Source organism: Camelina sativa, chromosome 14 (assembly GCF_030686135.1).
Source record: "Camelina sativa cultivar CO46 ecotype springtype chromosome 14, ASM3068613v1".
Taxonomy (NCBI): Eukaryota; Viridiplantae; Streptophyta; class Magnoliopsida; order Brassicales; family Brassicaceae; genus Camelina; species Camelina sativa.
In genome coordinates, this window is record NC_141893.1 from 31,728,381 (window position 1) to 31,756,275 (window position 27,895).

The 27,895-nt window shown below is 37.8% G+C and overlaps 2 protein-coding genes, 1 non-coding gene and 1 pseudogene across 3 annotated transcripts; 1 reads left to right on the forward strand and 3 right to left on the reverse strand.

Annotated features, from left to right (window-relative positions):
* Positions 1 to 1,725: 1,725 nt before the first annotated feature.
* LOC104744100 (uncharacterized) lies at positions 1,726 to 15,432 on the reverse strand. The gene is given in 9 exon segments (XM_087483063.1): positions 1,726 to 1,777; positions 1,865 to 1,955; positions 13,935 to 14,020; positions 14,114 to 14,246; position 14,315; positions 14,361 to 14,464; positions 14,467 to 14,504; positions 15,083 to 15,194; positions 15,329 to 15,432. Coding segments are annotated over 9 exon segments (699 nt in total). The 5' UTR covers positions 15,411 to 15,432.
* On the forward strand, positions 11,633 to 11,739 carry LOC147928883 (small nucleolar RNA R71). Its single transcript, XR_015581170.1, has one exon. It is a non-coding gene; the product is annotated as a small nucleolar RNA R71 (small nucleolar RNA).
* A 1,482-nt stretch (positions 15,433 to 16,914) lies between the features above and the next one.
* LOC147928884 (uncharacterized) lies at positions 16,915 to 20,902 on the reverse strand (annotated as a pseudogene).
* Positions 20,903 to 23,455: 2,553 nt separating this feature from the next.
* On the reverse strand, positions 23,456 to 26,654 carry LOC104742771 (uncharacterized). The gene is made up of 9 exons (XM_010463815.3): positions 25,851 to 26,654; positions 25,528 to 25,639; positions 24,901 to 24,937; positions 24,736 to 24,805; positions 24,539 to 24,643; positions 24,301 to 24,451; positions 24,097 to 24,179; positions 23,900 to 23,993; positions 23,456 to 23,802 (listed from the first exon to the last, which is right to left on the reverse strand). Exons 1-9 carry the CDS (start codon positions 25,879 to 25,881, stop codon positions 23,718 to 23,720), a joined length of 768 nt encoding a protein of 255 aa, XP_010462117.2. The 5' UTR covers positions 25,882 to 26,654; the 3' UTR covers positions 23,456 to 23,717.
* Between the last annotated feature and the right edge of the window lie 1,241 nt (positions 26,655 to 27,895).

Genomic DNA, 27,895 nt, shown 5'->3' on the forward strand with positions numbered 1-27,895 from the left:
TTGGTATTAGAGCCGAACCCAGATGAGTGTGGAGTCAAGTGGGCTCACACCATCGAGGGTGACGATCTTGGTGCGCAATGGGGCCGTTGCGATCTGTTAGTGGGGGTGAATTGTGATACCCCGGTTTCAGAGACTTGCTGTGAGGTTTAAAAGAATTGATTTGGCCACCTATGTCACCAAAGTGCACTATTCTTTTCGGTCAAGGGTCTTGAGAGAACTCCAGAGTTAAGCGTGCTTGAGCTGGAGTAGTCTCAAGATGGGTGACCTTCCGGGAAGTGACTGTCGGAACTGTGCAAGTGAGGACAAAACATAGGAAAAGATCATGTGGTGATTTGTAGGGACGGTAACAAATCTTTAAAGCCTCCCCGACGTACAAATCAGCTGTCGAATATGGATGGGCTCACGGACCTAGTGAGAGGATGTGAGGCCATGGACTGAGATTGGACATGGGACCCACTAAGAGGTGGTGGTCGGGGCGTTACATTATGGGACATAAAATTTCTAATGGGATGGATCGGGACGGGACAGGATGAGAAGGGACTGAACGAGATTTAACACCCCATAACAAAATTACTTTAACATTTTAAAAAACACGGACTGTCATTGATTATTATGGATGGATTGCAAAAAATGGTATATTTTCTAGCTGATGAAGATGATGATCATGTTTATTTTTGGTATATGTTGCGGTATCCTACATATACACCAAAATATTGACAAAACATCGTAAAAGAGTTGCCAACTAATTTTTATGAAAAAATACTATTATTATACATTTAAAATTTTCCAACCGAAAAGAGTTTATTATTTAACTGAATATATGTTTTACTAGTGTTTTTTAAGTAATTTAATTTACTAATTTATTATATATACTTTAAAAATCAATAATTAAATTTTGAGAAAATTCTAGTATATGTAAACTGGAACGTGTAAATTCGCATAATGAAAAACAATATATTGAATATTTTTTTAAAAAAGGGGACATAAATTTTAGATTAAAGTATAAAATAAAAAAATATAGGTAAATAAATTTATGTATCGAGCTTTTCCATATTTGGATAAGGATTAACTATGCGACAGGTAATTAACCACTTTAGAACGGACATTTTGAGATATTTGGTGTTTTTGATAACAATTATATAATTTATAGGATGATTTCAACTAACTAAATAAAAAAAAATATTCAACATAGAACTCTGGTAACCCGTCTAAATTTCTTACCCAATCTCTTTTTGTAAAGATTGTCTAACAAGTAATTATTTAAAAGGAAACAAACATAAGATAAAAAAAATTCTGATGGATATGGGACGAGACGGGACGAGACAATACTAGATAAAACGATACAAGATGAGACGGGATGAGATATGACAAGAGGAGATGGGTTAGAACGTGGGGGGATAGGATGGGAGTGTGACGTGTTTCCCGTTCTAAAGTAAACACTTATAGATTTAATTTTTTTTTAATTTACATAAAAATAACGCACATGTACTATAGCACCCGGGTTAATATAATTCTTAATCATTTTATGAATTTAAAATTTATATGACAATATTTTTCTCCGTGCTGTAGCACGGATTACTACTTAGTCAACTATTGATTATGAATATCAATGATATAAAGACAAAAGCTAAAAAAATAACACACTTCATAATGGATATTAATATTGTACGTTAATTTTGTTCTCCAGATCTCTTTGGTCCGCATAGTTTAACTTTAACCATATCATCAAAGCCCAAGGGTTCTGAGCCAAACACGGATCTCATTCACTAAATGATCCCTGCACGCAGTATAACTAAAATTAAGAAAGGTGTATTAAGAAAATGGTAGTAAAAACAAAACGAAGTGAAGTAATCAATGTTTCCACCCTCCGCATTGTTTAAACAAAGTTGGAAATCCAGCCACTCGAAGGTAGTCAGCACATTTGTACCCAAACGCAGAGGGAATAACATCATCAGCTGTGACATAGAAAAATGAAAGAGTTATGATATGCTCAAATTGTAATACCCTAATGGTACTAACAGTCTTGCAGTTGTAATACTCTATAAGTCGAATCCACAGAGACTCTAGATCACACAATAGACTTATCAATCTTTTGATTATGCTAAATCAAAATATTAAATTAAAAACAATGTAGAAACAGAATTAAAAAGAGTGTTGTAAATTCAAAGGATCAAAGAGCTAGGCATAGGGAGTTTCTCAGGAAATTATAGAATATCAAATCAATATATTAATAGGATTCAAGCAATTAAGATCAGATCTAGAACTCTAAAATCTTAGTAAAATAAATCAGTTCTCACTGCAAATTTTATCTAAATTTAAAACCAAAAAATCCAAATATCTTTGTAAAATTCAAGGTTAAAAATCAGCTTTAAAAACAAGTTTAGATTGTTCACAAAATTATTAAATCAAACCTCTTTGCAGGAAATAATTTTGCTCATCAAAAGGTTTTATCAGGAAAATCAGTTATACCCTCATATCAATTTATTTTCCTAAGATATTAATTCTAGGTGATCAATCAAGAATCAATATGAAGAACAACCTAAGATGAAAATCACACAAGATAATAAATCCTAAAAACAACAGATCTAATAAACCATAAAAACCCTATGAAAAATCCTAAACCTAACAAGCAAACTACTCAAACATGTTTAATGAAGAACAAAACATCTTATTCTGAATAATAAGCGATTTAAATTAAGAAGTAAGAAGGGAGTCTAAGAATCTTCTCTCTACAGATGAAATCATATATGTCTCTCCCAAAGCTCTCAATATCTCTTCTCTCAATAAGGTTGCAGGATAAAACTCTCTAGAGAAAAACTTAGGTCCTAATAATGACGATAAAAAAATCCTAAATATATTCTAAAACATGTCTTGGGCCATAATTGCAAATAAAGAAAACTTGAGCAAATTTTGTAAATCTTCTAAAACTTGTGGAGAAAACTTACGACTAGGCTTTTGGGTACTGCATCGATCTATGCATAGGTAGCATCGATCGATGCATAGTCTTCAACTCGTCTCCGATCAGCCTTAATGCTTTGATTATGCTCCAAATCACCATTTTTAGCTCATTTGCGTTCCATTCGTGCCAATGAGTACTTAAACCTATAAAAACTCAAAAACAACCTAGAAAATAAATCAAAAGACTCAAAAAGCACACTTATAACATGGTTAAAAACCACAAAAACCATGATATATCAACTCCCCAGACTTAGCCTTTGTTTGCCCTCAAGCAAAACAGAAACTTAGACCTGTGAAAGAGGTTTGGAAACTTAGACCTGCAGGTAGCTGTTTTTCGCACTCTTCATCGTCTTGATCTCCAGAACTTAGTTCATATACTTTGTCAATTGAGAAGCATCAACATTCCTTACTCAAATCCTACAATCCTTAGGAATCTCTAATCTCACCATTGTCATCTCATTACATAAATTAAAACAAATACAGGTGAGTTCTTACCTTGGTGTATTGATCAGTGGCATATGGACTCTCTTCAGGCCAAGACATTCTTCATACATCTCCTTTCCTCCCCCTTTTCTCACTTCCAAAGGATTGATTTTTTATTTTTTTGATAATCAAAGATGTAAGCGAATACCGGGGTCATTGGTAATTTACCTACCCCTCGCTTCCAAGCTTTGTGTGATCATTTGACTCAAGAATAGAATAATGAGGTCACAGGTAATTTACCTACCTCTCTAAACCGATCAAAATCATCTCATGTTTTTTTTTTCAATTTCTTTTTTTTTAAGTACCGAAGGGAAAAGAGAGGGGAGACATACTTTGAAAAATTGCACTGTCATGTATGGCCGGAAAAAGAAATCTAGTCCACCGATCTCAAACCCCAAACCAAGAGATTTAAGTCCGGTTAAATACCTGATAAAAGTTGAGACAACGTTAGTTAAACCAGATATCCTTTGGATAAGGGCTTTCAGGATTGTTGATACAGCTCATAGTCTTTTCTAAACTTCAGTTCTGAGATCAAGCATAATCAAGATTCATAAAAGTGTTAGCCAAAGAACAGAAACCATTAGTTAGATATCCTAATTCCAAAAAGAAAATTTGAAAAATTTGACTCAAAAATATGGTTTTGACAGACACAACTCACACTCAAGAAAGAAAACGTAGTTAGTACTAATCTCCCTCAGACTTAAACAACATTGTCCCCAGTGTTATCAAGCCTAAGATTGATCAAGAAAGAAAAATCAAATTGAAAAAGTAGTGAAATAATGAACCAAATACGTGTTACCAATTTGTTAGCCGTTGGGTCGACCGATGCAAATATTGCATCGATTGATGCAACATCGTCCATCTCCGACTCTGATTCCTTCTTAGTTGTGTGTTTCTCATGAAAGTCAGATCTGTTAAGAATCACTCAAAAACAACATTAAATGCAACATGATAGATAATGGTTCATAACGCAATACAAGTTCAATCTGAAACAAATGACAAACTGACTCAAGGAAAAATAAAAAAATGACTTAAAGTGAAAGAGAAAAAGGATAAAAGAAACCGTAAATAGAAATAAGATCAGTCCTCAGGATCACCATCACCATCAGCAAGATCTGCATCACTACCGCTTGCTCCACCAAGGGGAGGATAACGTGATTTGCGCCTAGTGGGACGGACGTAGCCACACCGAGACAATCGAGCAATCGCGTTCCAGATGGCACGCATGGTGGATGTCTAGTACTCCTGGTAGGCTCCCTGACTCATAATAGCAGAAGGCTGTGGTGGCTCAGGGAAATCGAACGATGTAGTGCCGGAGGAGGAACCGAACTCAAAACCCCCAGCAGGGTGATCATCAGCAAAACCGGCAACAGGTGGCTCAGCAGGTGCGGCAGCTCTATGGCGACGGGAAGGTGATGGTATAACAAAATCAGATGCAGGAGGAAGAAAACGCAACTGCTCTGCATCCTCTCCGATAGTGGTGAGGTCTGGTCGTGGCAATCTGATCAGATGAGTACCAGTAGAATCCTTAAAATGCCATAGCATCTCCCTCTTCATCCAAGTGGAGTTCCTCAAATGCTCCTCATCAATAACGCACCTCTCAGTACAAACGGACACAGAATCAGTAGAAATACGCTGTCGCTGGAAAATAGGAGTAAAAGGCTTGACCTTCAAAGAGATCAAATGAGAAGCAAACATTGCACCATAGTTAACCCTCTCAGGGTCAACCCATCTATCATCCTCAGCAATCAAATCATAAATCCCATATGCCATCATTTCCAGCTCACTCACTCTCATCTTCCTAGGCTCCATCTTACACAAAATAGTGTTGGTTATGGCTCTAAAAATGTACCTGATCACTGGATGCCTCACATCAGTCATAGTGGAACTTCGGAAATCATAATCGCCAGTACCGAAGTAGGATCAGAGATGCGAGACATCTACAAACTCTCCTGGAAGTGAAACTCCCTCTGGCTCTCTACTAAAACCGTAAATGGCACAAAGATAGCATAAAGAAATCTCATACTGAACCCCTCTAATGAAGAAAGACAGCCTTCCTTCACTAGCTTTCGGGACCTGCTCGTTCTGGAAGAGAAGGCGGACTGAAGCCATGAATTGCCGGACCAGCTCTGGAAATAAGTCATAGTGGTGAGTGCACATAGCCCCCAATCCAATCTTCTCCAGAAGTCTCAGTACCTCATCATGAATCCCCAGCCTCTGCATAGTAACATGATCAACGAACCGAGTTGGCTTGATCTCAACCTTCAGCCAAGCATTGTAGAACATAGTCTCATACTCTCCCCAAGTATCAAGAAGCGGTCGGTTGATGTATTCAAGCTTCTTAACCTCTTCAGTTGGACGTCCAGGCCAAACATGCTGTGGTGGAATCCGTAGTCCTTCTCTTCTTGGCCATGGATCATGACATGTGGCTTGAAAAGGTGCACCAGGAGCTGGAAGTGATCAGATTGGCCTCAGTGGAACCGGAGGAGGAGTCGCCGGCAGTGGAGAGTCGCGGAGGCGCGGCGGAAGTGGAGGGCCAAAGTCTCTTCGATCAATTGCGGGTTTTCATTGCTCTGAATCTGAAAGCGGATGTGAGGATCGAGTAGAGGAGAGAAAATCAAGCAGATAGAGCCTTGAATCGTCGGATTTTGATGGAGAATTGACTGAGTTATGATCGATTTAATTCTCTGTACTTCGTGAGTTCGAGTTCTGAGGAAAAGAGGCGAAGAAGACGAAGTCGGGGTTCTTTAATCGCGACTCTAGTTTAACTTGCATCGATCGATGTTGAGGTTGCATCGGTCGATGCAAGTGTTGGGTCGATGCAACTGGGCTTTGGTCCGGCCTACCAACAGTTGTATTCTCCATACCCACCAGCCCGTTTACTCTCGGATCCAGTAACAGCATCGAGCAATGCATCGACCGATGCACCAGCTGTGTCGGTCGATGCACTGCCACTTATGTTTTATATATTTTTTTACGATTTCTGCATCACTTAAACTCAAAACTCAAAATCAATATGTAGTAAATCCTAAAAATAAAAATAAAAATAGTTAAATCATACCAGTGGGTTGCCTCCCACTCAGCGCTTGTTTTAAGTCATTAGCTTGACTTGGCAGAGGATTAGGCAGAAGGTGCATCATCCAAACGCACAATGTGTCCGTCTGGTATCCCGGCATTAGCCCAATATTGTTTCACCCTCTGTCCATTGACAGTAAACTTCTCTCCCTTGGAGTTCAGCAGCACAATAGCTCCATAAGGGCGGACTTCTTGGATAGTGAATGGCCCGGACCAGCGAGAACAAAGCTTACCTGGAAACAGCTTCCAGCGAGAGTTGTACAAAAGTACCTGATCATTAGGCTCAAAATTTCTGGAGATGATCATCTTATCATGATAAGCCTTGGTTCTCTCCTTGTATAGCTTAGAGTTCTCAAATGCATGATGTCTAAACTCATCCAACTCATTCAGCTGAACCAACCTTCTCTCTGAAGATGTCTTGGCATCAAAATTCAGCCATTTAACAACCCATGCTGCCTTGTGCTCTAATTCCACCGGAAGATGACATGCTTTCCCATAAAGCAGATAAAAAGGTGTAGTGCCAAGTGGTGTCTTATATGCAGTCTGATATGCCCAAAGTGCATCATCTAACTTCGCTGCCCAATCCTTTCTAGTAACACCCACTGTCTTCTCAAGGATTTCTTTGATTTGGCGGTTAGAAACCTCAACTTGACCACTAGTCTGGGGATGATATGGGGTGGCTACTCTATGTTGAACTCAATACTTCTTCAACAACTTCTCAAACACGTTATTGATAAAGTGATTACCTTCATCACTGATAACAATCTGAGGCACTCCGAACCGTAGAAAGATAATGGTCTTAAACAGCTTAAGAACCACAACAGAATCATTCTTGGGACTTGCAATAGTTTCCACCCACTTGGAGACATATTCAACAGTTATAAGGATGTACATGTTCTTGTAAGAAGAAGGGAATGGTCCCATAAAATCAATGCCCCAACAATCAAACACTTTAACCTCAAGAATGAAGTTTTGTGGCATCTCATGCCGTTTATTGATTTGACCCTTCCGCTGATAGGCATCACATCTTGAGACAAACTCATGAGCGTCTTTGAACATCGTTGGCCACCAAAAGCCTGCTTGGAGAACTTTGGAAACCGTCTTGAATGTAGCAAAATGTCCGGCATAGTCGGATCCATGACAATGAAACAAAACGTCAGGTACCTCAGTTTCTGCTAAACATCTTCTGTAAACTCCATCACAGCAATGCTTATACAAATAAGGTTCATCCTAATAGTATCCCCTAAGATCACTCAAGAACTTCTTCTTTGCATACCTTGTAAACTTCTCTGGTCCTACCTCAGCAGCAAGGTAATTCGCAATATCAGCATACCACAGTTGATCAGAAGTAGTTAGAGCAGCCATGTCGTCGTCAAACTCATAACCCGATGATTCCAAATACGTGCGTCGATCGATGCATGGTACTGTGTCGGTCGATGCATTCGCCAAATCTTGTTCGCATCGAGATGTTGCATCGATCGATACACCAGCTGTGTCGGTTGATGCACTGCCACGGGTCTGCAAAACTTCCCGAGACAATGTAGCTTGAGAACCAATATCAACAAAGTAGACATTCTCCTCTGGCAGTGAATCATGAATTGGAACATCATCTTCTATCTTGATCCTTGATAAATGATCAGCTACTTTATTCTCTATCCCTTTCTTGTCCTTAACCTCAATGTCAAATTCTTGAAGAAGAAGAATCCATCTTAGTAACCTTGGATTAGCATCCTTCTTCTGCATCAAGTATTTGAGTGCAGCATGATCTGTATGAACTATGACCTTCAATCCAACCAAGTAAGAACGAAACTTCTCAAAAGCAAACACTACTGCTAACAGCTCCTTCTCTGTTGTTGCATAATTCCTTTGAGCATCATCAAGTGTTCTACTAGCATAGTAAATAACATGAAGTTTCTTATCCTTCCTCTTTCCTAGCACTGCTCCTACTGCAAAATCACTGGCACGACACATTACCTCAAAAGGCAAATCCCAATCTGGTGGTTGAACAATTGGAGCACTCACAAGCTCTTGCTTAATCCGTTCAAAAGCTAAACGGCATTCATCAGTAAACTCAAACTTGACATCCTTGCATAGTAGAGCTGAAAGTGGTCTAGCTATCTTACTGAAATCCTTGATGAAGCGTCTGAAGAACCCGACATGTCCAAGAAAACTCTTTACCAACTTCACATTATCTGGTGGTTGAAGACCTGTCATCACTTCTATCTTAGCGCGGTCAACTTCAATACCAGCTTCTGAAACCCTGTGACAAAGCACTATACCATCTCTAAACCATAAAATGACACTTCTCCCAATTAAGAACTAAGTGCTTTTCTTCACATCTAGCTAGCACTTTGCAGAGATTATCCAAACAGCTCTTGAATGAAGACCCATATACAGAAAAATCATCCATGAAAACCTCCATGTAATCTTCAATCATGTCTGTGAAGATGGACATCATACATCTCTAAAATGTCGCAGGAGCATTACAAAGACCAAAAGGCATTCTGCGGTATGCAAAAGTACCATATGGACAAATGAAAGTCGTCTTCTCTTGGTCATCGGGATGAATCGGAATCTGGGAAAACCCGGAGTAACCATCCAAAAAGCAGTAGTATGGATGGTTAGCTAACCTCTCAAGCATCTGATCAATGAAGGGCAGCGGGAAGTGATCTTTCCTTGTTTTGGCATTCAGCTTTCTGTAATCAATGCACATCCGGTGTTCGGTGATTGTCCATGTCGGAATCAGCTCATTCTTGTCATTCTTCACCACTGTAACTTCACCTTTTTTAGGAACAACATGAACTGGACTAACCCATTTTCTATGAGAAATTGGGTAGATAATCCCGGCATTCAGCATTTTCATGATCTCCTTTTTGACAACATCTTGCAAATTCGGATTTAGCCTCCTCTGATGCTCAATAGATGTTTTAGCTCCTTCCTCAAGATGAATCCTATGCATGCACAAGTCCGGAGAAATCCCTGCAATATCATCAAGAGAATAGTCAAGAGCTTTGCGAAACTTGCGCAGCTTGCTTAGCAATAAAGTGAGCTCTACATTGTTCAAGGAAGCATTAACAATAACAGGAAAAGAAGAATTCTCACCTAGAAATGCATATCTTAACCCTGCAGGAAGTGGCTTAAGATCTAGCTTTGGAGCTTTCTCAAGGCTCCAATCTGATAGTTTCTCAGCTTGTGAAGAAGTACCAACCAATTCCTCTTGTGCAACCAACTTCTTCACTTGCTCATTAGCATCTAGTAACTTGACATACCCAGCAGCAATGTCATCTAAATGCTCAGCTTCTTCAGTAAAAGCAACCAATGCTCTCTCAAGAGGATCTTCAGGATGCAGCTCCTTGAAAATCTCTTCAGCAAGATTAGACAATGTATCCACATAAAAAGTTTGACCATCTATTGTTGGCCTCTTAACCAGCTTATCCATGTCAAAACGCATCTGCAAATCTCCAACATTAAGACCAATATGTCCTTCTTGACATCAATAATGGCTCCAACAGTAGCTAAGAATGATCTTCTCAACATTAAAGGATCCTTAGGCTCTTCTTCATACTTCAAGACCACAAAATCAGTAGGTATCAAACAATTACCAATCTTAATTGGAACATCTTCAAGAATACCGTCAGGAATACGAACTGATCTGTCAGCAAGGATAAGAGTAATCTTGGTGGGTTGGAAATCTGTCATCCCAAGGTTGAGTGCTACTGCTCTAGGCATTAAGTTGACACTGGAACCAAGATCACACAAAGATCTAGCAAACCTTTCACTGAAGATTGTACAATAAAGAACAAAACTACCCTGATCAGGAAGCTTTTCTTGGATCTTGTTCTGAATGATGGCACTAACTTGGGCTGAAATCATCATTACTCCCTGCTCAGCATTCAAATCCTTAGTCACCATCCGCTTGACATATCTCCTAAGCATTGGAGAAGTTCTAACCGCATCAATCAATGGCAGCTCAACAATAAGTTTATCCATCATAGCCTTACACTTAGCATCATCAAGCTCTTGTTTAGACTTCCTTGGGTTCTTGGGAAAAGGCACCTTAGGCTTGTACACTCTCTCAGCAACTGGAATCGGAGCTTTCGTAACTTATGTCTCGGTCTGGACATTGCATCGGTCGTTGCTTGTGTTGCACCGGTCGATGCTGTCTCGCAAAGGCAATTCTTCTACGTCCTCTGAGGGTTGCGTCGGTCGATGCTTTGCAGCTGCATCAGTCGACGCAGGTTCCGGATCCTCAAACTCATCATCCTCATCGATTAGTTCCTAAAATTCTTGAGCTCTCTGCTTCTTCTCAGCTTCAGACTGTAATTGCTTACCACTCCTTAAGGTCACAGCATTGCAAGAGTGCTTCGGATTTGATTCAGTTCTTCCTGGTAAGAATCCTTCTTGCCTTTTCACAGCTCCAGCAGTTTGTGCAACTTGGTTCTCCAGCTTCTTAACTTGGACATTCAATGAATCAAATTTGCCAGTAAGCTCAGTATAGACATTGTCAATCTTCCCATTGAATGTCACTGTTAACTGCTCTAGTCCTTGAAGAATCTGCTCAAGCATTGCCTCTATCGTACTTTCAGTTGTCTTAGGAGGAGGAGATTGGTAAGAGGAGTTGCCATAGGTTTTGGTGTAACCATTGCTCTGCTGCTGTTTCTGATAATCTTGCTTAGGAATGAAGCCTGTAGAATTAGACTGATAATTGTTGCGCTGGTTGTTTCCACTGAAAGACATGTTGCCTTGCTGATTTTAAAACCTTTGGCCTTGATTCCCATACACAAAGTTGACATCTTCTTCTACATTCTGCGGCTCTGGCTCAAAAATCTCAACATCTTCAGCAAAATTGACTGACTTCTTTCCAACAAGAAGGTTATGCACTGTAACCAATTTGGCATTCACTGTAGCAAACTGATTTGAACCATACCCTTCATGTGCTCTTTTGCGCTCTAAGTCTGCATTCTTAGTACTGTTGCTCGATGCTAGCCTCTCTATCAACTTTTCAGCCTCATTTGGGTACCTTGTCTTGAAGTTCCCATCACTAGCAGCATCCAAAGTCATCTGATACCTCCAGTCAATCCCGCTGAAGAAGATACTAATCAACTGAACCTCTGAGAACCTATGATGCGGACAGTTTCTCTGATATGTCTTGAACCTCACCCAAGCAGCTTTGTAAGATTCAGCAGGTCCTTGTCTAAAGGTGGAGAGCTTAATCCTCAGCTCATCAGACATCGCATCATCATAGAAGTAGTTCAAGAATGCCACCTTGATGTCATGCCAGGTTGTCAGAGATCCCGGTTTGAGTTTTCTTAGCCAATGAGAAGCTTCCCCAACAAGAGAGTAGGGGAAGAGCTTGCAATAGAGATAGTCCTCTGTGACTCCATTAGCCTTGATGCTGGTGACTATATCCTCAAAGTGCTCAATATGGTCTAGAGGCTTCTCATGCGGCAAGTTCTGGAATGGCATTTGTTCAACAAGAGCGAAGTAGGCAGGCTTCAGCTCAAAATCATTCCTCGGAAAGGGAGGAGGGACAATTGTCGAGCGGTTCTCATAGAACAAATCTGGTCTGTTAAAGTCCGCAAGAGTTTTGACAAGCTCTCCATTGTCGTCCTGTCGCCTCTGAACATTTTCCGCATCGGCTCTGGCATTGCATCGATCGACGCCATCGTTGCATCGGTCGATGCCTTCCTGGTTGCGTCGGTCGATGCCTTCCTGGTTGCGTCGCTCGACGCAACGTGCATTCTCATCCGCAATGACGAGTTCTTCCTGAATGACCCGTCCTTCATCATCAAGTTTTTGGCCTTGTTCGTTGCACACATGACCCTCTTGATCTCTCAAAACTCCAGCCTCATCTGGTCTCAATATGATTAGGTTGACCATCTTTGTTGATTTGGCTGCTTTCTTGTTGTCACGCTCTAGTCTTCCTAACTCTTGGTTTGTAAGATTCAAGGTAGGACCTGTTTGATTTTTCCTGGTGTGCGGCTTAGGCATATACCTGAAACACACAAGAGAAAAGAAACAAAAGCGTGTGAGTAAAACAGATAAATAAAAATCTAGACAAAATCAAAGACTTTGGTTTAATGGTGAATCAAAAGAGTCCCCGGCAACGGCGCCAAAATTTGATATGCTCAAATTGTAATACCCTAATGGTACTAACAGCCTTGCAGTTGTAATATTCTAGGGGTCGAATCCACAGAGACTCTAGATCACACAATAGACTTATCAATCTTTTAATTATGCTAAATCAAAATATTAAATTAAAAACAATGTAGAAACAGAATTAAAAAGAGTGTTGTAAATTCAAAGGATCAAAGAGCTAGGCATAGGGAGTTTCTCAGGAAATTATGGAATATCAAATCAATAAATTAATAGGATTCAAGCAATTAAGATCAGATCTAGAACTCTAAACTCTTGGTAAATAAATTAGTTCTCATTGCAAATATTATCTAAATTTAAAACCAGAAAATCCAAATCTCTTTATAAAATTCAAGGTTAAAAATCAGTTTTATAAACAAGAGTACATTGTTCACAAAATTATTAAATCAAATCTCTTTGCAGAAAATAATTTAATAATTTATAAACAAGAGATTTGATTTAATAATTTTGCTCATCAAAAGGTTTTATCAGGAAAATCAATTATACTCTCATATCAATTTATTTTCCTAAGATATTAATTATAGGTGATCAATCAAGAATCAATATGAAGAACAACCTAAGATGAAGATCACACAAGATGATAAATCCTAAAAACAACAGATCTAATAAACCATAAAAACCCTATGAAAACCCTAAACCTAACAAGCAAACTACTTAGACATGTTTAATGAAGAAAAAAACATCTTTTCTGAATAATAAGCGATTTAAATTAAGAAGTAACAAGGGAGTTTAAGAATCTTCTCTCTACAGATGAAATTAGATCTATCTCTCCCAAAGCTCTCAATATCTCTTCTCTCAATAAGGTTGCAGAATAAAACTCTCTAGAGAAAAACTTAGGTCCTAATAATGACGATAAAAAATCCTAAATATACTCTAAAACACGTCTTGGGCCTTCATTGCAAATAAGGAAAACTTGAGCAAATTTTGTAAATCTTCTAAAGCTTGTAGAGAAAACTTCCGACTAGGCTTTTGGGCACTGCATCGATCGATGCATAGGTAGCATCGTTCAATGCGTAGTCTTCAACTCGTCTCCGATCAGCCTTAATGCTTTGATTATGCTCCAAATCACCATTTTTAGCTCATTTGCGTTCCATTCGTGCCAATGAGTACCTAAACCTATAAAATCTCAAAAACAACCTAGAAAACAAATCAAAAGACTCGGTTAAAAACCACAAAAACCATGATATATCAAGTTAATATTAGCATGATCTTGCGTTTCTTATATAACATTATTGTAGATATATATAACTTGTTTCACATACAAGTTCTATGCATAAGTAAGATTCGTGATGATGCGGCACGATTTGCAGTCCCAAAATTAGTATTACTCATATTGTATTCTAAGTTCCTGCAAGATTGGGTTTCGCCCTTATTAAAATTTGAAGTATTTTAAATTTAATTTGTTTGGTGGAAAAACAATATAAGAGCTTAATAAGGCTACCTCCAGCCAGGAAGCCACCCATTGATCCCTATAACAATTTGTGGGCTTATGGGAACCCATCCAAAGGCATAACAACTCGTATAATAGAGAGCTTGTGCTGCACCCATGCCGATTCCTCCTACTCCTTTCATAACTACCAAAACCAACATTAACATATAATTAATCAATCATATATACATGTAATGGATACAACATATATACTCTTTAACTGTGCATGCTAATTAAATCCAGCTAATTTCAAAATAACATTATCGGGTTCGGAAGATAAAATTTCGGTAATATATGAGTTTACTTCATTTAAAGATTCAAAATCATCTCGCATGTTCTCAAGTTCATTGCATGGCAAAATCATACATTTGGATGCCTCAAATTTTGCAGAGCCGGAAGTAAGCTGCATATATAATAGACATATTTATAGTGAGAATAAAGTACATTTATTTTACAAATATATATATATGTAATATAAAGTTTTAGTGAAACAAACTGTATATCATTTTTTCGCTCCAAAAACATTTAAATGCATACACAAATAAAATAGAGCTGTTAAAATTAGTTTTTGCGGATCATGACAAAATTCTACTTTTGACTAAATAAAGACCTTAGACCATTTCCCCGATTCCATTAGACATATCAAGGAGAGTGTTTTAATCTATACTTAAAATATATATATATATATATATATATATATATATATATATATATATATTATTGTAAGATAAATTTTTGGGAGAATGTGAGACACTATATGTAAAGTGTTTTTATTAAGAAATTTTCATTGAGCATGTTATTGTTTTTAAAACACTAATAATAGAATAATACTATTTTATAATTAAATTTATGTTAAGACATGCAAAACAAATTATCCAATGGAGATGGTCTTAGGACCCAAAAAAAAAGAGTTAAAAGTTGAATGTACTTTGTAATTATATTTATAAATAAGACGATAGTAATAGTATGCGAGAATGTTACCAGTAGCCTGTGAACCGGACGTCGTGTAGCCAGACAATAGTGGCTTTATGAACGCCTGAGGGTCGAACAGAGTAAGTTTGTCCAAATTTTTTGTCACTTACGTTTCCACTACCTGTATGTATAGTGTTATATATACACAAATTCACTCATGAGTTCTACTCATATAGACCATATGAGAATAAATTGTCAAATAATTTGATAACTATGGAAGAAACATGAATAATGTCAACAAGGTAAAAAACAAACCAGAAGCCAATGTTTCCTTTTGTTTTGAACCAGAACCAGAAGCAAATGTTTTCTTTTTTCTTGAACCAGAACCAGAAGCCATGTTTCGATGAGAAGAAGTTGCATTAGAGATGAAAGATATAAGAGAAGGGAAGGGAAGAACATTGTGTTTTTATAAAAGAAATGAGTGTTTTTTTTTTCTTCTTTTAAATCAAGAAAGGAGCCTTACAAAAGAAAAATCTTAATATTAAAAGTTGACAAAATCACACCTTTAAAAAAATTTAGATGGATGGCAAAAGTCCTACACAATTTATTTCATAACAAAGTTTCTCTAGAGGCATAATCTATTTAAAGTAGTTAACAATATTTTTTTTACTTACTATTTGTTTGATTGGTCTACAATATCAAATTAAAGTGTAAAAAACCACAAAAACATATCTGGGTGGAACACAATTCAATAATATATAGATCACCATATGAATAAAAGACAAGAAAACTTCTTTTAGGTAAATTGACATCTCATCAAAGTTGTTGTTAAGGTACTTTTATAATTTAGATATTATAAAGTAATCAGTTTTTTTTTTTTGGTCAAAATCAGTTTTGTTTAAATGTAGTTAATATAATATTTATAATATTCATATTTATTATTGATTATATATGAACAAAAAGGAGAAATTAAAAAAATAAATGTAGTATATTGTATAATAGTTTTGTTCTCCAATTCCTTTTTCTACGCAGTGGTAATGAGCATTATTGACCCTAGAGTTGGAGTTTTATTGTAAGCCATAAGCGAACTTCATCGATTACTTGGGGAAGGATTAGATGATGATTCCTGCACAATGCATAATCCCAAAATTAGATTGAGAAAAATAAGGTCAAGTAGTGATCAAATCAAATAACAAATTGAAGTTAATTTCATGTTTAGACCCTTCGTTTGGTGTAAACGTAATTGGAAATCCATCCATGCGAAGAGTGTCACCACATTTGTATCCAAATGGGAAGGGAACTACAATATTAGCTGTGAAAGACACAGAAAAAAAAAGGATAATTAAGAAGAATCAGCATCTTCTCGCGATTGATATCTAAATCGTAATGTAGATATGTGCGTCGATGACAATATACACATATCGTTTCCTTGTGTAAATAAGATTGGTAATGATGGAGCAAAACTTGGGGACCCATAATCAAATGTCATATTGTGCATTAAGTTTCTGCAAGATTGATTTAGGTTTATTCCACGTCTAAAAGGTGGGTAACTTAAGTTTTCTTAAAAATTAGAATATTGACATTATGGTTTAAAGCGAGCCTACCTCCAAGCAGGAAGCCAGCCATTGATTCCTACAGAAGATCTTAGGTTTATGTTTTTCCTTCCTGTGATATAAGAAGTCTCATAGTAGAGAGTTATTGCTGCACCCAAGCCAATACTTCCTAGCCCTTTCATGACTATCAAAACCAATTGGATTAATTGATTTGATATAAAAATTGATAAATATGTGAATTTCATTGAACTAATAGTTTGAGGAACTTATAAAAGCTGGATACAGAGGTTACTTCTTGCCAAAAAAAACTAAAAACAAGGAAGGAACCAAAAGAGAGAGATAATATGTCTAAACGTACTTTAACCACATCGGCATAGCGGCCTTAAAATGCTTCCTAGTCTTCTTCGCCAGGATAGCGTCCCTAATCTGCCTGTCAAGACCCTTGAATAAGATAGTAGTCTCAGTGGAGATGTTGAGGTGGTGTCTGGTGTTACGTTCCCACCATAATGCGTAAACAGTGGCTTGAGCAACTAGCCTTCGGAGGGAGCATGTTGATGTTTTATCTTTCATGTCCAACCAGCTGGTGAAGGCTTCCCAAGTGTGAAAAGAGAATGACCGGTAGCCAAGTCTTCTAGTTACTTCCGACCAGAGTTCCTCGCTGACCTCACAGTGGAGGAATAGGTGATCACGGGTTTCCTGGTACCGACAACAGAGGCAACAACTTGCGTCGATGTGTGTGTCCCATCTAGCCAGTCTCGCTTTTGTAGGTAACCTGTCTAGATGCAGAAGCCACATCATGAACGCATGTCTAGGTATTGCGCCCTTAAACCAAACCTGAGAAGTCCAAGGAAGAGGGTTCTGTCTCGGTCTGACCTCCACCCAGGTCCTCTTTGTTGAGAACGTTTGAAACTCGACCGGACCTGTCATCCAGAAGAAGCTATCTTGTTCCAACGCAAGTAGTGGACTCTGAATCGTAGTAAGGTACATATGGAGATCCAAAGCTTGATTTGAGCGAGCAGGCCTAAGGATCCATCCTGTTGTCGAACAAGCATGGGCCACTTTACCTTGAGTAGGGATTCCCATTTGATTTGGTCCGGAAAATCTGAGGTAGTCTATTAAGGGGCCAAAAGGCGTCCACCAATCATACCAGAAATTTATCTGCTGACCGTTACCGAGCCTTGCCTTGAGGAAGCGTCTTGCAGTGTGTCTAAGGTTCAACATGGCCTTCCAGGTCCATGAGGATTGTTTCTTTGCATCCATAGCCCAGAAAGATCCATCCTTTATCTTGGTATTGCGCAACCACAAAGCCCACAACGAGTCGGAAGCAGCAAACTTCCATGACCAAAACAAATAGATAAGGTGAGATGGAGTCCCCTTGTCTCAACCCCTTTGAGCCTGTGAAATGGTCACACAATTCCCCATTGATGCAAATAGAGAAACTTGCTGTAGATATACACTGCTCAATCAGAGAAATGAAGTGCGCTGGAAACTCCATTGCCTTTAGGGTGTTGATGATAAACTCCCAAATTACCGAATCAAAGGCCTTCTTAAGATCAACTTTGAGCATTCCCCTTGGCGATATGTTTTTCTGGTTGTAACCTTGCACTAATTCAGTAGCCAACAGAACATTCTCCACCAAAAGTCTACTCGGGATGAAAGCTGATTGGGAATTGGAGATTAGATCCGGGATGACCCTCTTTAGTCTGTTTGCCAAAAGCTTAGACACTATCTTGTATAGAGTGTTGCAGCAAGCAATGGGACGGAACTCTCCCACCCGTTGAGCGTTTGGAGTTTTTGGTATGAGCGTGATGATTGTTGCATTCCACTGCTTGAGCATCTTCCCTGACCTGAAAAATTCAGTGACAGCCTCGATCACTGAGCTTCCTACTGTTTCCCACTGAGCAGTGAAGAACTCAACACAATAGCCATCTGGTCTTGGGGCCTTGTTTCTGGGAAGCGAGAAAGTTGCTCTCTTGATCTCCTCTGGTGAGTATGGCGCATTTAGAATCTAGAGAGCGCTTGAAGAACAATGTTGGGTGAAAAGGGCCGATATTTCTGAAACTGAGACTGAAGAATGCGCACTTTGACCTCCAAACAGACCCTTGTAGAAATCCACGACAAGGTTCTGAATTCCCTGTCTGGAGTCCACGACCTGGTCATTGTCGTCTAAGAGGAAAATTATCTCATTAAGACTTTGCCTTGTAAGAATAGACCTGTGGAAAAATTTGGAGTTTTTGTCTCCTTCTTCTAACCAGCAGATACGCGCTCTCTGCCTTAAAAAGGATTCTTCTGCAAGAGCAAGGGAGCTCCAAATCCTATGTGCTTCTTTCTCTTTGTTGACACTCTTAGATGATGGTGCAGCTAAGAGCTCTTGCTGGCAAGCAAGCAGGTTTGCATAAGCCTCCTGCACCCTCTTTTCTATTCCAGAGTAATTCTCCTTGCTAAAGTCTCTTATCACATTCTTCAGAAGTTTCAGTTTCTTTCAAATTTTGAACATTTGAGTCCCATCGAGCCGGAGAGCATCCCACCAGACCTTGATAAGAGGCCCGAAATCCGGATTTTGGTTTAATAAAGACATGAACTTGAAAGGCTTCTTACGCTTCTGCCTTTGACAGTCAAGGAAGACGCATCCAGGGCTATGATCCGAAAAAGCGGGCTCACCAAAGACAGCCAGGGATGTGGGAAAATCAGCCATCCATGCGTCGTTTACCACAACTCTGTCCAGCTTTTTAGCAACTAGACCAATACTATGTTTGTTCGTCTAGGTGAAGGTACTACCACAATAAGGGAGGTCAGTCAGAGAGGAGGTGAGCAAACACTGACTTAGGTCGCGCATACCTGGAGGAACAATATGAACTTCAGGGTTAGAGTGCTCATGAGGCAACAAAATTTGATTGAAGTCCCCCAATACGGTCCACGGTTTTGTTGAGATAGAAGAATTCTGGGAAAGGTCTACTATCTCAGCCCACAATGATCTCCTGAAAGCACTACAGGTGGAGGATGCATAGACCACAGAGACGAAAAGGCAGCTTGACTAGGCAGGTGATCATCTGGAGAGATTTGCAGATGATAGTAACCTGAACAGAGGGGGGCCATGTTAACCAAATCTTACCAAGATCTGAGAACTCATAGTTTCCTTCAAAATTCCAGCCTGGGAACACACGAGATACTATAGCTTGTGAGTTCGCTTGACTGACATGGGTTTCTATAATCCCACCAAAAAACGGTTGATTACTCTTCAACCACTTCCGTAAGCATCTACGCTTTATTTTATCGTTAATACCTCTTACATTCCAGCAAAAAATATCCATAAAGATAGAGGGATATAAGAGGATTAAAGGGCCTCTAGCCCTAGCTCCTCGGTGATTCTTTCGCAGCATTTTTTTAGACACTACCTTCAAAAACCGGTCTGGGTCTGCTTCCGGATTGTCATCCTCTTCAGATAGGCTGTCCGAGGAGACATCGTTTTCAGACAAACCCTGATCTTCCGTGACTTTTCCTGCTCCATTAGTTTTAGGGGACAGATGCGTGAAAAGGTTGTCACGAAGATCTATACAGAGCTGTCCATCATCAAAACCTAAAGGGTAAGATTTATTGGAGGCTTTAGCTTGAGACTGGGAACCGTGTTGACCTCCGACTTGGGGGTCAAAGCTGTCCTTAGGTCCTTCCAGAGCTTTTAGGATGCGGGTTGGAGAAGATACGTGGACCTCAGTCCGTTGGTTACGTGAGTCTTCTGCTACACTTGTAGTTGCTAATGCAGGCACGACAACCTTACCAACTATGGGAAGTTGGCTTTGGATGGGTCATTTACCAGAATGCTTTTCCTTCTTTGCTCGAGGACAGTCTGAGGTTGAATGCTTCACCGAGCCACATGCGGTACATGTAGGAGGAGCTTTAGAACATCTAGACACCGTGTGGCCAACTTTTTTGCAATGACTGCAAAGGGAAGGCAACCAAGGACTAGAAACCTAAATACGCTTTATCTGGCAAAACGTGCATTCAACGCCTCAGGCAAAGGTTTTCTAGGGTCAATCACTGTATAGACCTTTGCTACTTCGATGTTTATCAGGTTCTCTGTGTGCGGGTGAAGGCAAACTGGGTGCCCCACAAGATCAGCAATGTGTTGAAGACCCTCTCTATTGAAGAACTCAAGCGGAACACCCACGAATTCTAACCAAACAGGTACCATTGTTAGTTCAGGCTTTGAGTGTTGAACCTCAGGGGACCATTTGGCCACGAACATGGTTTGGCCATCGATTTGCCAAAGACTTTGACTGAGGATTCTTCGTCGAGCGTTTGGACACGGCACTTTGAAGAGGAACGAATTGCCCTCCATTTTTGAGACCGAGATGTCTTTACGTTGGCGGCTCCAAATCCCATTTACTATTGCTTGTACGGCGCCTCTCGAAGGAGGGTCTTCATAAAATTGACCTAAGATGAAGCTATCCCAAGCTTTCTTGTTCCTTTCAATCACTGCGTTCGGTATTGTAACACACGCCTCGCCAGATTCAAGAGTGAATGGAGTACCTTGTTTTTGCATCTTAATCGAGTTTCCATTGACAAGATTCTTCCATGGAAAGTCGGATTTGCTGGTGGGGTTGTCTGTAACCTTTGGGGAAAGTTTGTCCGTCGACGGATCTGAGGTCGCCTCGTCGGCAGGGTTTCCAATTTTGGGTTCAGACACACTTACAGGTACTGTTGAGGAGATTTCATCCACAGTAGCTGGAGCTTCGACAATTGGAGATCCAAATCCGGCTGTCAAATCGGTAACATTGCGGTTAGCCGAGACCGAAGAGGTTGCAGGTAACTCCGTAGATCTAGAGGAGGTGGGTACACCAGCTGCTGTCGAGGATGCAGGCGGTGCTGGGTTGCTAGGAGGGGACGAAAGAGAAGCTACTCCAGTGGAGAGGTCGCTGGGGGGTTTTTAAGTTTTTTCTTGGTCATGGGGACCGGCGGGGGCCAACGCCGAGATCGGCGAAGGTGGAGGTGAAAGGAGAGGGATCGCGTGTTTTGGGAGAGAAAAATTTGATGCACACTATTAAACTACGTTTTTTTTTTAACATCTAAATTACTACGCATGTTATTTGTAGATTAATATTGGTTACCATTGTCTGGTTCATCTTTAACAAGGTTAACCACAAAGCAGCAGCAAAACTCAAAGATTCCATATCCTCTCCCATGTTCTCAGAAATATTTCCTTTGACATGGGTCACTAAAATTTTATATACAATGTTATTAGTTTTAAATTAATTAAATTTTAGAAGACATTAATTATTACTAATGTCTTTCTCCCAACTATATCTTACAAGCGGGGTTTTTATAGTATTGATTAAGAAGTCTTAGAATTAGATATCGAGAGAACTTGGGAAATCCAAAAACAAAAAGCATAAAACCCCTTTTATTCAAGATCATGAATCCAACATGGACAAAAGAACAAACTGACAAAATAAATCACAAATTAAGAAAAACGAACCCTGAATATACATATTCCCAGTTTTTATTTGTTCTTATGGTCGAACAAACCTCCTATATAGCTAGATGCATCATAGTTTGTAAAATTTTAGCGCGAGCCCTCAAGCCCGAGCCTCGTTGTATACCAGTGAACAACCTCATCCATTTCTTTGATCAAGTCTGCACATTAGCACATATAATCCCAAAACTCCTCATAAGTATATGTCTAAAAAGATGATTAAATTAAGAAATGAAACATTTTGGAAACGCATGTGTATATATCTAGATATATATGTATGTACATAATAAAATACCAAACATTAAAACCTATATAAAAATAAATATTTGAAACAACACAACTTCAAAATATAAATATTAAATAGTTGAATTAAAACACTAATAATATTATATATTTATATGTATTATGACTATATTTCTAAATTATTTTATTTATTAAGTTTCTAAGCTAAAAAAAAATTTCGTCGTGTTTCCAAAACGGAAACGGAGTTTCCATCATGTTTCCAAATAAAGATTTTTAGGAATCGTGTTTCTATAGCTGGTTTCCGTGTTTCCACGAGTTTCTGTTTCGGAAACTGGAAACGCACCTTAAAAAGAGTTTCCATGTAACATAGATTAAATGAAAGCACATTTTTGTGTTCATTGATGTTTAATTACCCTTCGTATGGTTTTAACATGGCTTGTCGAAATCGAGCCATTCCAAGAGACTGCGCAGATTTCCCTCCAAACCTATAAGAAACCACATCATCAGCTGTGACACACACAAGAATCGGTAAAGGTACGGTCAGCTTAGCGCGGACATTTACTAAACGAGAAACTGACAATATATATTTTACAAAGAGACTTGTTTTTCACATACAACTCCCATGTGTAAGTATGATTAGTAACGATGCAGTGTGCCTTGCAGCCTCATATGAACATTTTATTTTTTTCCCTCCGCTGCTTCTTATTAATTGCTACCTATTGGGCATGTTTACCAATAATTTGCAGCCCATTAGTGACCCATTAAAGCATCATCACTTGTAGAATGACCGGTCCCGTACGGGGTCGCGGTCCAGGTTACCTCTAAAAACCGAACAAATAAAAACTCGCAAAGAACCGGAAAACCCTGCTAAAAATCCATGAACCGGTGGTTGAACCGGTAGGTCGGTCTCAAATAAAAATATTTTATTTTTGTCACACTTCAAATTCAAGCCAAATTAAAAATAAATGTTATTATTTATATAAGAATCACTAGTTATTTTATCTAATCATTTAAAATTTTAATTTTAGTTGTTTAGTACTTAAATATGTATATTTTGTTAATATATTTATAGAAAAATAGATGTTATATTCATAAAATGTAAACAAATCAATAAACTAATTGACTTGTGGTTCAACCGGTCCGACCGGTTCACTTTTTGGTCCGGTTTTAAAAACATTGATAAAACCCCCTTTTATTCAAGATCAAGAATCTAACATGGACAAAAGAACAAACGACAGAAGAAATCATAAAGGGAAAAAGACGAACCCTGAACAACATATATACCCCCAAGAAACCCAACCATTATACATACTAGTATCTCAAGTCTACACTAATTCTTTCATGCTCTCCACCAATTCCTTTGTGCTCCCTGTTTTTATTTGTTCTTATGGTCGACCGTATCACCTATATAGCTAGATGCATCGTAGTTTGTAAAATATTAGCGTGAGCCCTCAAGCCCAAGCCTCGCTGTAAGCCAGTGAACAACCTCATCCATTTCTTTGGGAACAGTATAGTGACCAAGTCTGCACATTAGCACATATAAATCCCAAAACTCCTTATAAGTATGTCTAAAAAAATGATTAAATCAAATCATATTTTTGTTTATTGATGTTTAATTACCCTTCGTATGGTTTAAACATGGCTTGTCGAAATCCAGCCATGCCAAGAGACTCCGCAGATTTCTCTCCAAACCTATAAGGAACCACATCATCGGCTGTGACACACACAAAAATCGGTAAAGGTCAGGTTAGCGCGTACATTACTAAACGGGAAAGCTAAATATATATATTTTACAAAGCAACTTGTTTTTCACATACAAGTCCCATGTGTAAGTATGATTGGTAACGAGGCAGCACGCCTTGCAGCCTCATATGAACATTCAATTTTTCCCCTTAAGCTCCTACAAATTTAAGTTAGGCTTCTATCAGTAAAAACAAAAATAAAGAAAGACTATGCAGCATTAAGGTAAAATTTAAAGAACAAAAAGTTTGTATAACAAAAGGGCTTTGAAGAGTAATTACTTCCAACCAGGAAGCCAGCCGCTGAGCCCTACAACGGCTCGTAGGTTAATAGGATAAGCATGGCCAGTTCCATAACGTCCAAGAGCATAACAAGTCGCGGAGTAGAGAGATATCGCTGCTCCCATGCTAAACCCGCCTATGCCCACTTGAACTGTCAAAAATCACAAGAGAAAGTCAATGCTTAGCTTTAATTAATGCATTTTGAAAAATCAGGTTTAGATGAATTTGGATTATTTACCATCTGCTGGTTCAGCGGACAAAAGATTAGCAATATGTGAAGCTGAGGCATCTAAACCTTCCAAATCATCATGACCGTCTTCAGAAATTTCCCCAACGTCAAACCCTGATTATGTAACTACTGTTAATTCAATTTTTCCAGTTTCTAGACAACAAAGAATGATTGTTGAAGTTTTCAAGCGAATGAACTGATCTTACAAGCAGTGCAGGTAAATCCACCAAGACTTGAAACAGGACGCGTAGGAGCGGTTGGACAAATCCATTTTACCTGTGCAATAGCATTTATGTTTTTATTAGAAACTTCAACATAATGTAATGTGACCCAAAAAGATTTATAACAGAACATGTTTAGCAGATTCTTACATTTGGAAGACGCAAGCTTTCCATTAGCTGAGATGAGCTGTAGCAAAAAACAGAGACATAGGTGAGAAACGCATATATGGATGTTTCAGATAGAGTTTGTTCTGATTAATACACAAAACATGGAATATCCTTTTCAGTATGAGAGATGAGACGAGAAAATCTCTACCAGCATTAGAAACTAAGTGAGGCTAGTGGTCCCTCAAAGCCATGAATAAGGTATATACAACTCTTTTTTTTCAGATTATAAACTTTAATGTAACTTAACTGAAGACATTTGAGAAGAAAGGTATAAGGAAAATATTAATTATTTATTTGAGGCCACAACATTTACATACAGACTTTAAAGAGAGCAAAAAAAAAGAAGTAGCATATATAAAATTTGTAGGTGAAAATTGGTATTAGAGAACATGCCAAAAAATAACTTTCGAAAACCTTTTTTCTTTTTTTTCCATTTAAACACCAAAAAGTTGAAGCTTATGAAAAAAAAAAGAAAAAAAAAAAGTTGAAGCACCATGCAAGAGTCTAAGCTTCAAGAGGTTACTTTGATAGATTAATTCTTCTATGACACACACACCCAGAAAAAAATGAACCATAATATATACAAAGAAGCCATGTGAAGAGTGTTACCTAGACCCATTGTCACCAAGACCGTGAAGCCAGACCAGAGTGGCTTGATGCTTTCCTTTGGGCCTCACAACATAAGTCCTTCCAAATTCGTACCCCCTTGCATTTCTACTACCTTCAAAGATTTTACCAAATACAGAGTCACAAACAAGTTTCAAGCAAAAGAATATCTTTGTCTTTTTAAAGAGATAACAAGAGAAACTTCAAGCCAAATCCCAGATTAATCTCTGGAATCTATCTTATGGTTAAAAATTGTTCACAAGAATCACTAACATTTCAAGATAATATTAACATGAACAATCAAGAAGAGAAAAAAATAAACAAACCAGAACCCATGCTTTGATGAGAATAACTCATTTGTTGTTCAAGTGTACCGACTCCTCTAAAGGTTTTGTAGTTTATCTTCTGAGAGAGCTTTCAAGTTTCAAAATACAAACAAGTGATGATGCTAGATATATGAGAAGGCAACGGGTATTTATACACCAAATTAAAGGGTTGATGTGGAAATGTGGAATAAAAGAAAAGAAGTGAATCTGAATCATTCACAATAGGATGCTTCAATGTGTACAACAGCTAACCAAAACTACTAGAAAAGGAATGAAAGAAGAAAACCATAGACGTATAGAGGATGCATCCGTGGGAAAGGAGTGCTTATATAAGTTTAAAGAAATTAAAATTAGGCATTTTTTATAAACAAGAAAAAACAAATCTTTTTGGAATATAGGGGAAAAAAATTAAAATTAAAACATGAGGGAGAATCAATGCCTTGTGGGCAGTGGTGGAAGAAAAAAAAACACAAATTAACTTTTGCGCCTATAAGAATATTAATTCTATATATAAACAATACACATTTTTACCTGAAACATTAAGGCATAATCCAGAATTGTAAAAGAAGACAAAATTCATATATAGTTCAATCATTTATTTATGAAAATAAAATAAAATTAGATGATTGATTGATACCCATTAACCAGAAAGCTCCAAATTCTAAACTTTGTAAGAAAATCTTGCAAACAAAAACTAAGTTTTGATTAAGGGTTTTGTTTTATCTAAGGATACTGGATATATAATAAAGATTTGGATCTACCTAAATGATGGCAAGTATTGAAAAAATTGTAAGAGACCAACCTGAATTTTTCAGGTGGGGTGAAGAAGATATTGAAGAAAAAGACACAAATCTTTTTGATCAATTTCAACGCTTTGTTCATTGTAATGTTCTGTTTGTCATTGATAATGGTTATTGCCCTGTGCCCACCAATAGATTCAAATCTTTTGGGTTTCTTTGTACCGGTGAATCAAGGACTGAGGAGCCCCATTTCGCACAAATCTATTAAAATAATTCACAAACAAAATTAGTTTGTTAATTCTCTTATATGGTTCGTTTCTTAAAATTTATTAATATAAATATTTTAAAAAATCAGTTTGTAGTATGATTTTTAATATATATGTTAATAAATTTTAAGAACGAACCATTTAAGAGAATTGAATTTCTACTACAAAGCTTGAATCGAATACACAACCGATAACAATGATTTTAATTTGTTTTTTAATGATAATTAATAAACAGGTATGAAAACAAAAACAAACAAAATAACTGGATCATGCATTGTAATTGCATGTAATATATTTTAAGATAAATTATATCCTTTATGTAAACCAGATTTTGAAAACATTAAACAGTAATTTTGAAGTTCCGACAACCAAATATTTGAAAGTAGGTATGCACAGTTCATAACGAATTAGTAGTAATGCAAAACATAAGTGTACTGCAATTAAGTATTTGTGAAACTGTTTACAAATATTTGTAAGTTTGTAGCAATCTTTATAAGTTTTCGAACACTTACAACTTTTAAAAACATTCGAAAATTTATTTATTTTCTTAGATACTTTTTTAAAAATATGCTGGTAGAATATAAATAACTAAAAAATATGCTGGTAATATCTATATATATATATTATCGATTTGAAATTTTGCCATGTGTAATTATATACAATCATCATCGTCTACAAGATATTTGTTATTTTTAGATTTCATCCAGATTTCTCTAGAAAGTATATAATCAATCTTACCATGATATTTTTAATGTCTCAAAGCTCCCATGATTTTTCTACAGTCTACTATTTTCTTAAAATCATGGACATTCATCTACCGTTAAAAACCGTTGTAGAGAACATTTCGTACATAGTAAAAAAAAATAGAATGACAAAAGACATCAAAACTTACTTTACTTTTTATCCAAGAAGAAAATATTAATGATTACAGTTTCATATCCGCTATGGCAAAACAGTCGTAAATGGCAATCTCATAAGAGTATAAATCCTTAAAAAGTCTTTCCAAATCATCCTGAACATGTTGAACATCACTTGTATC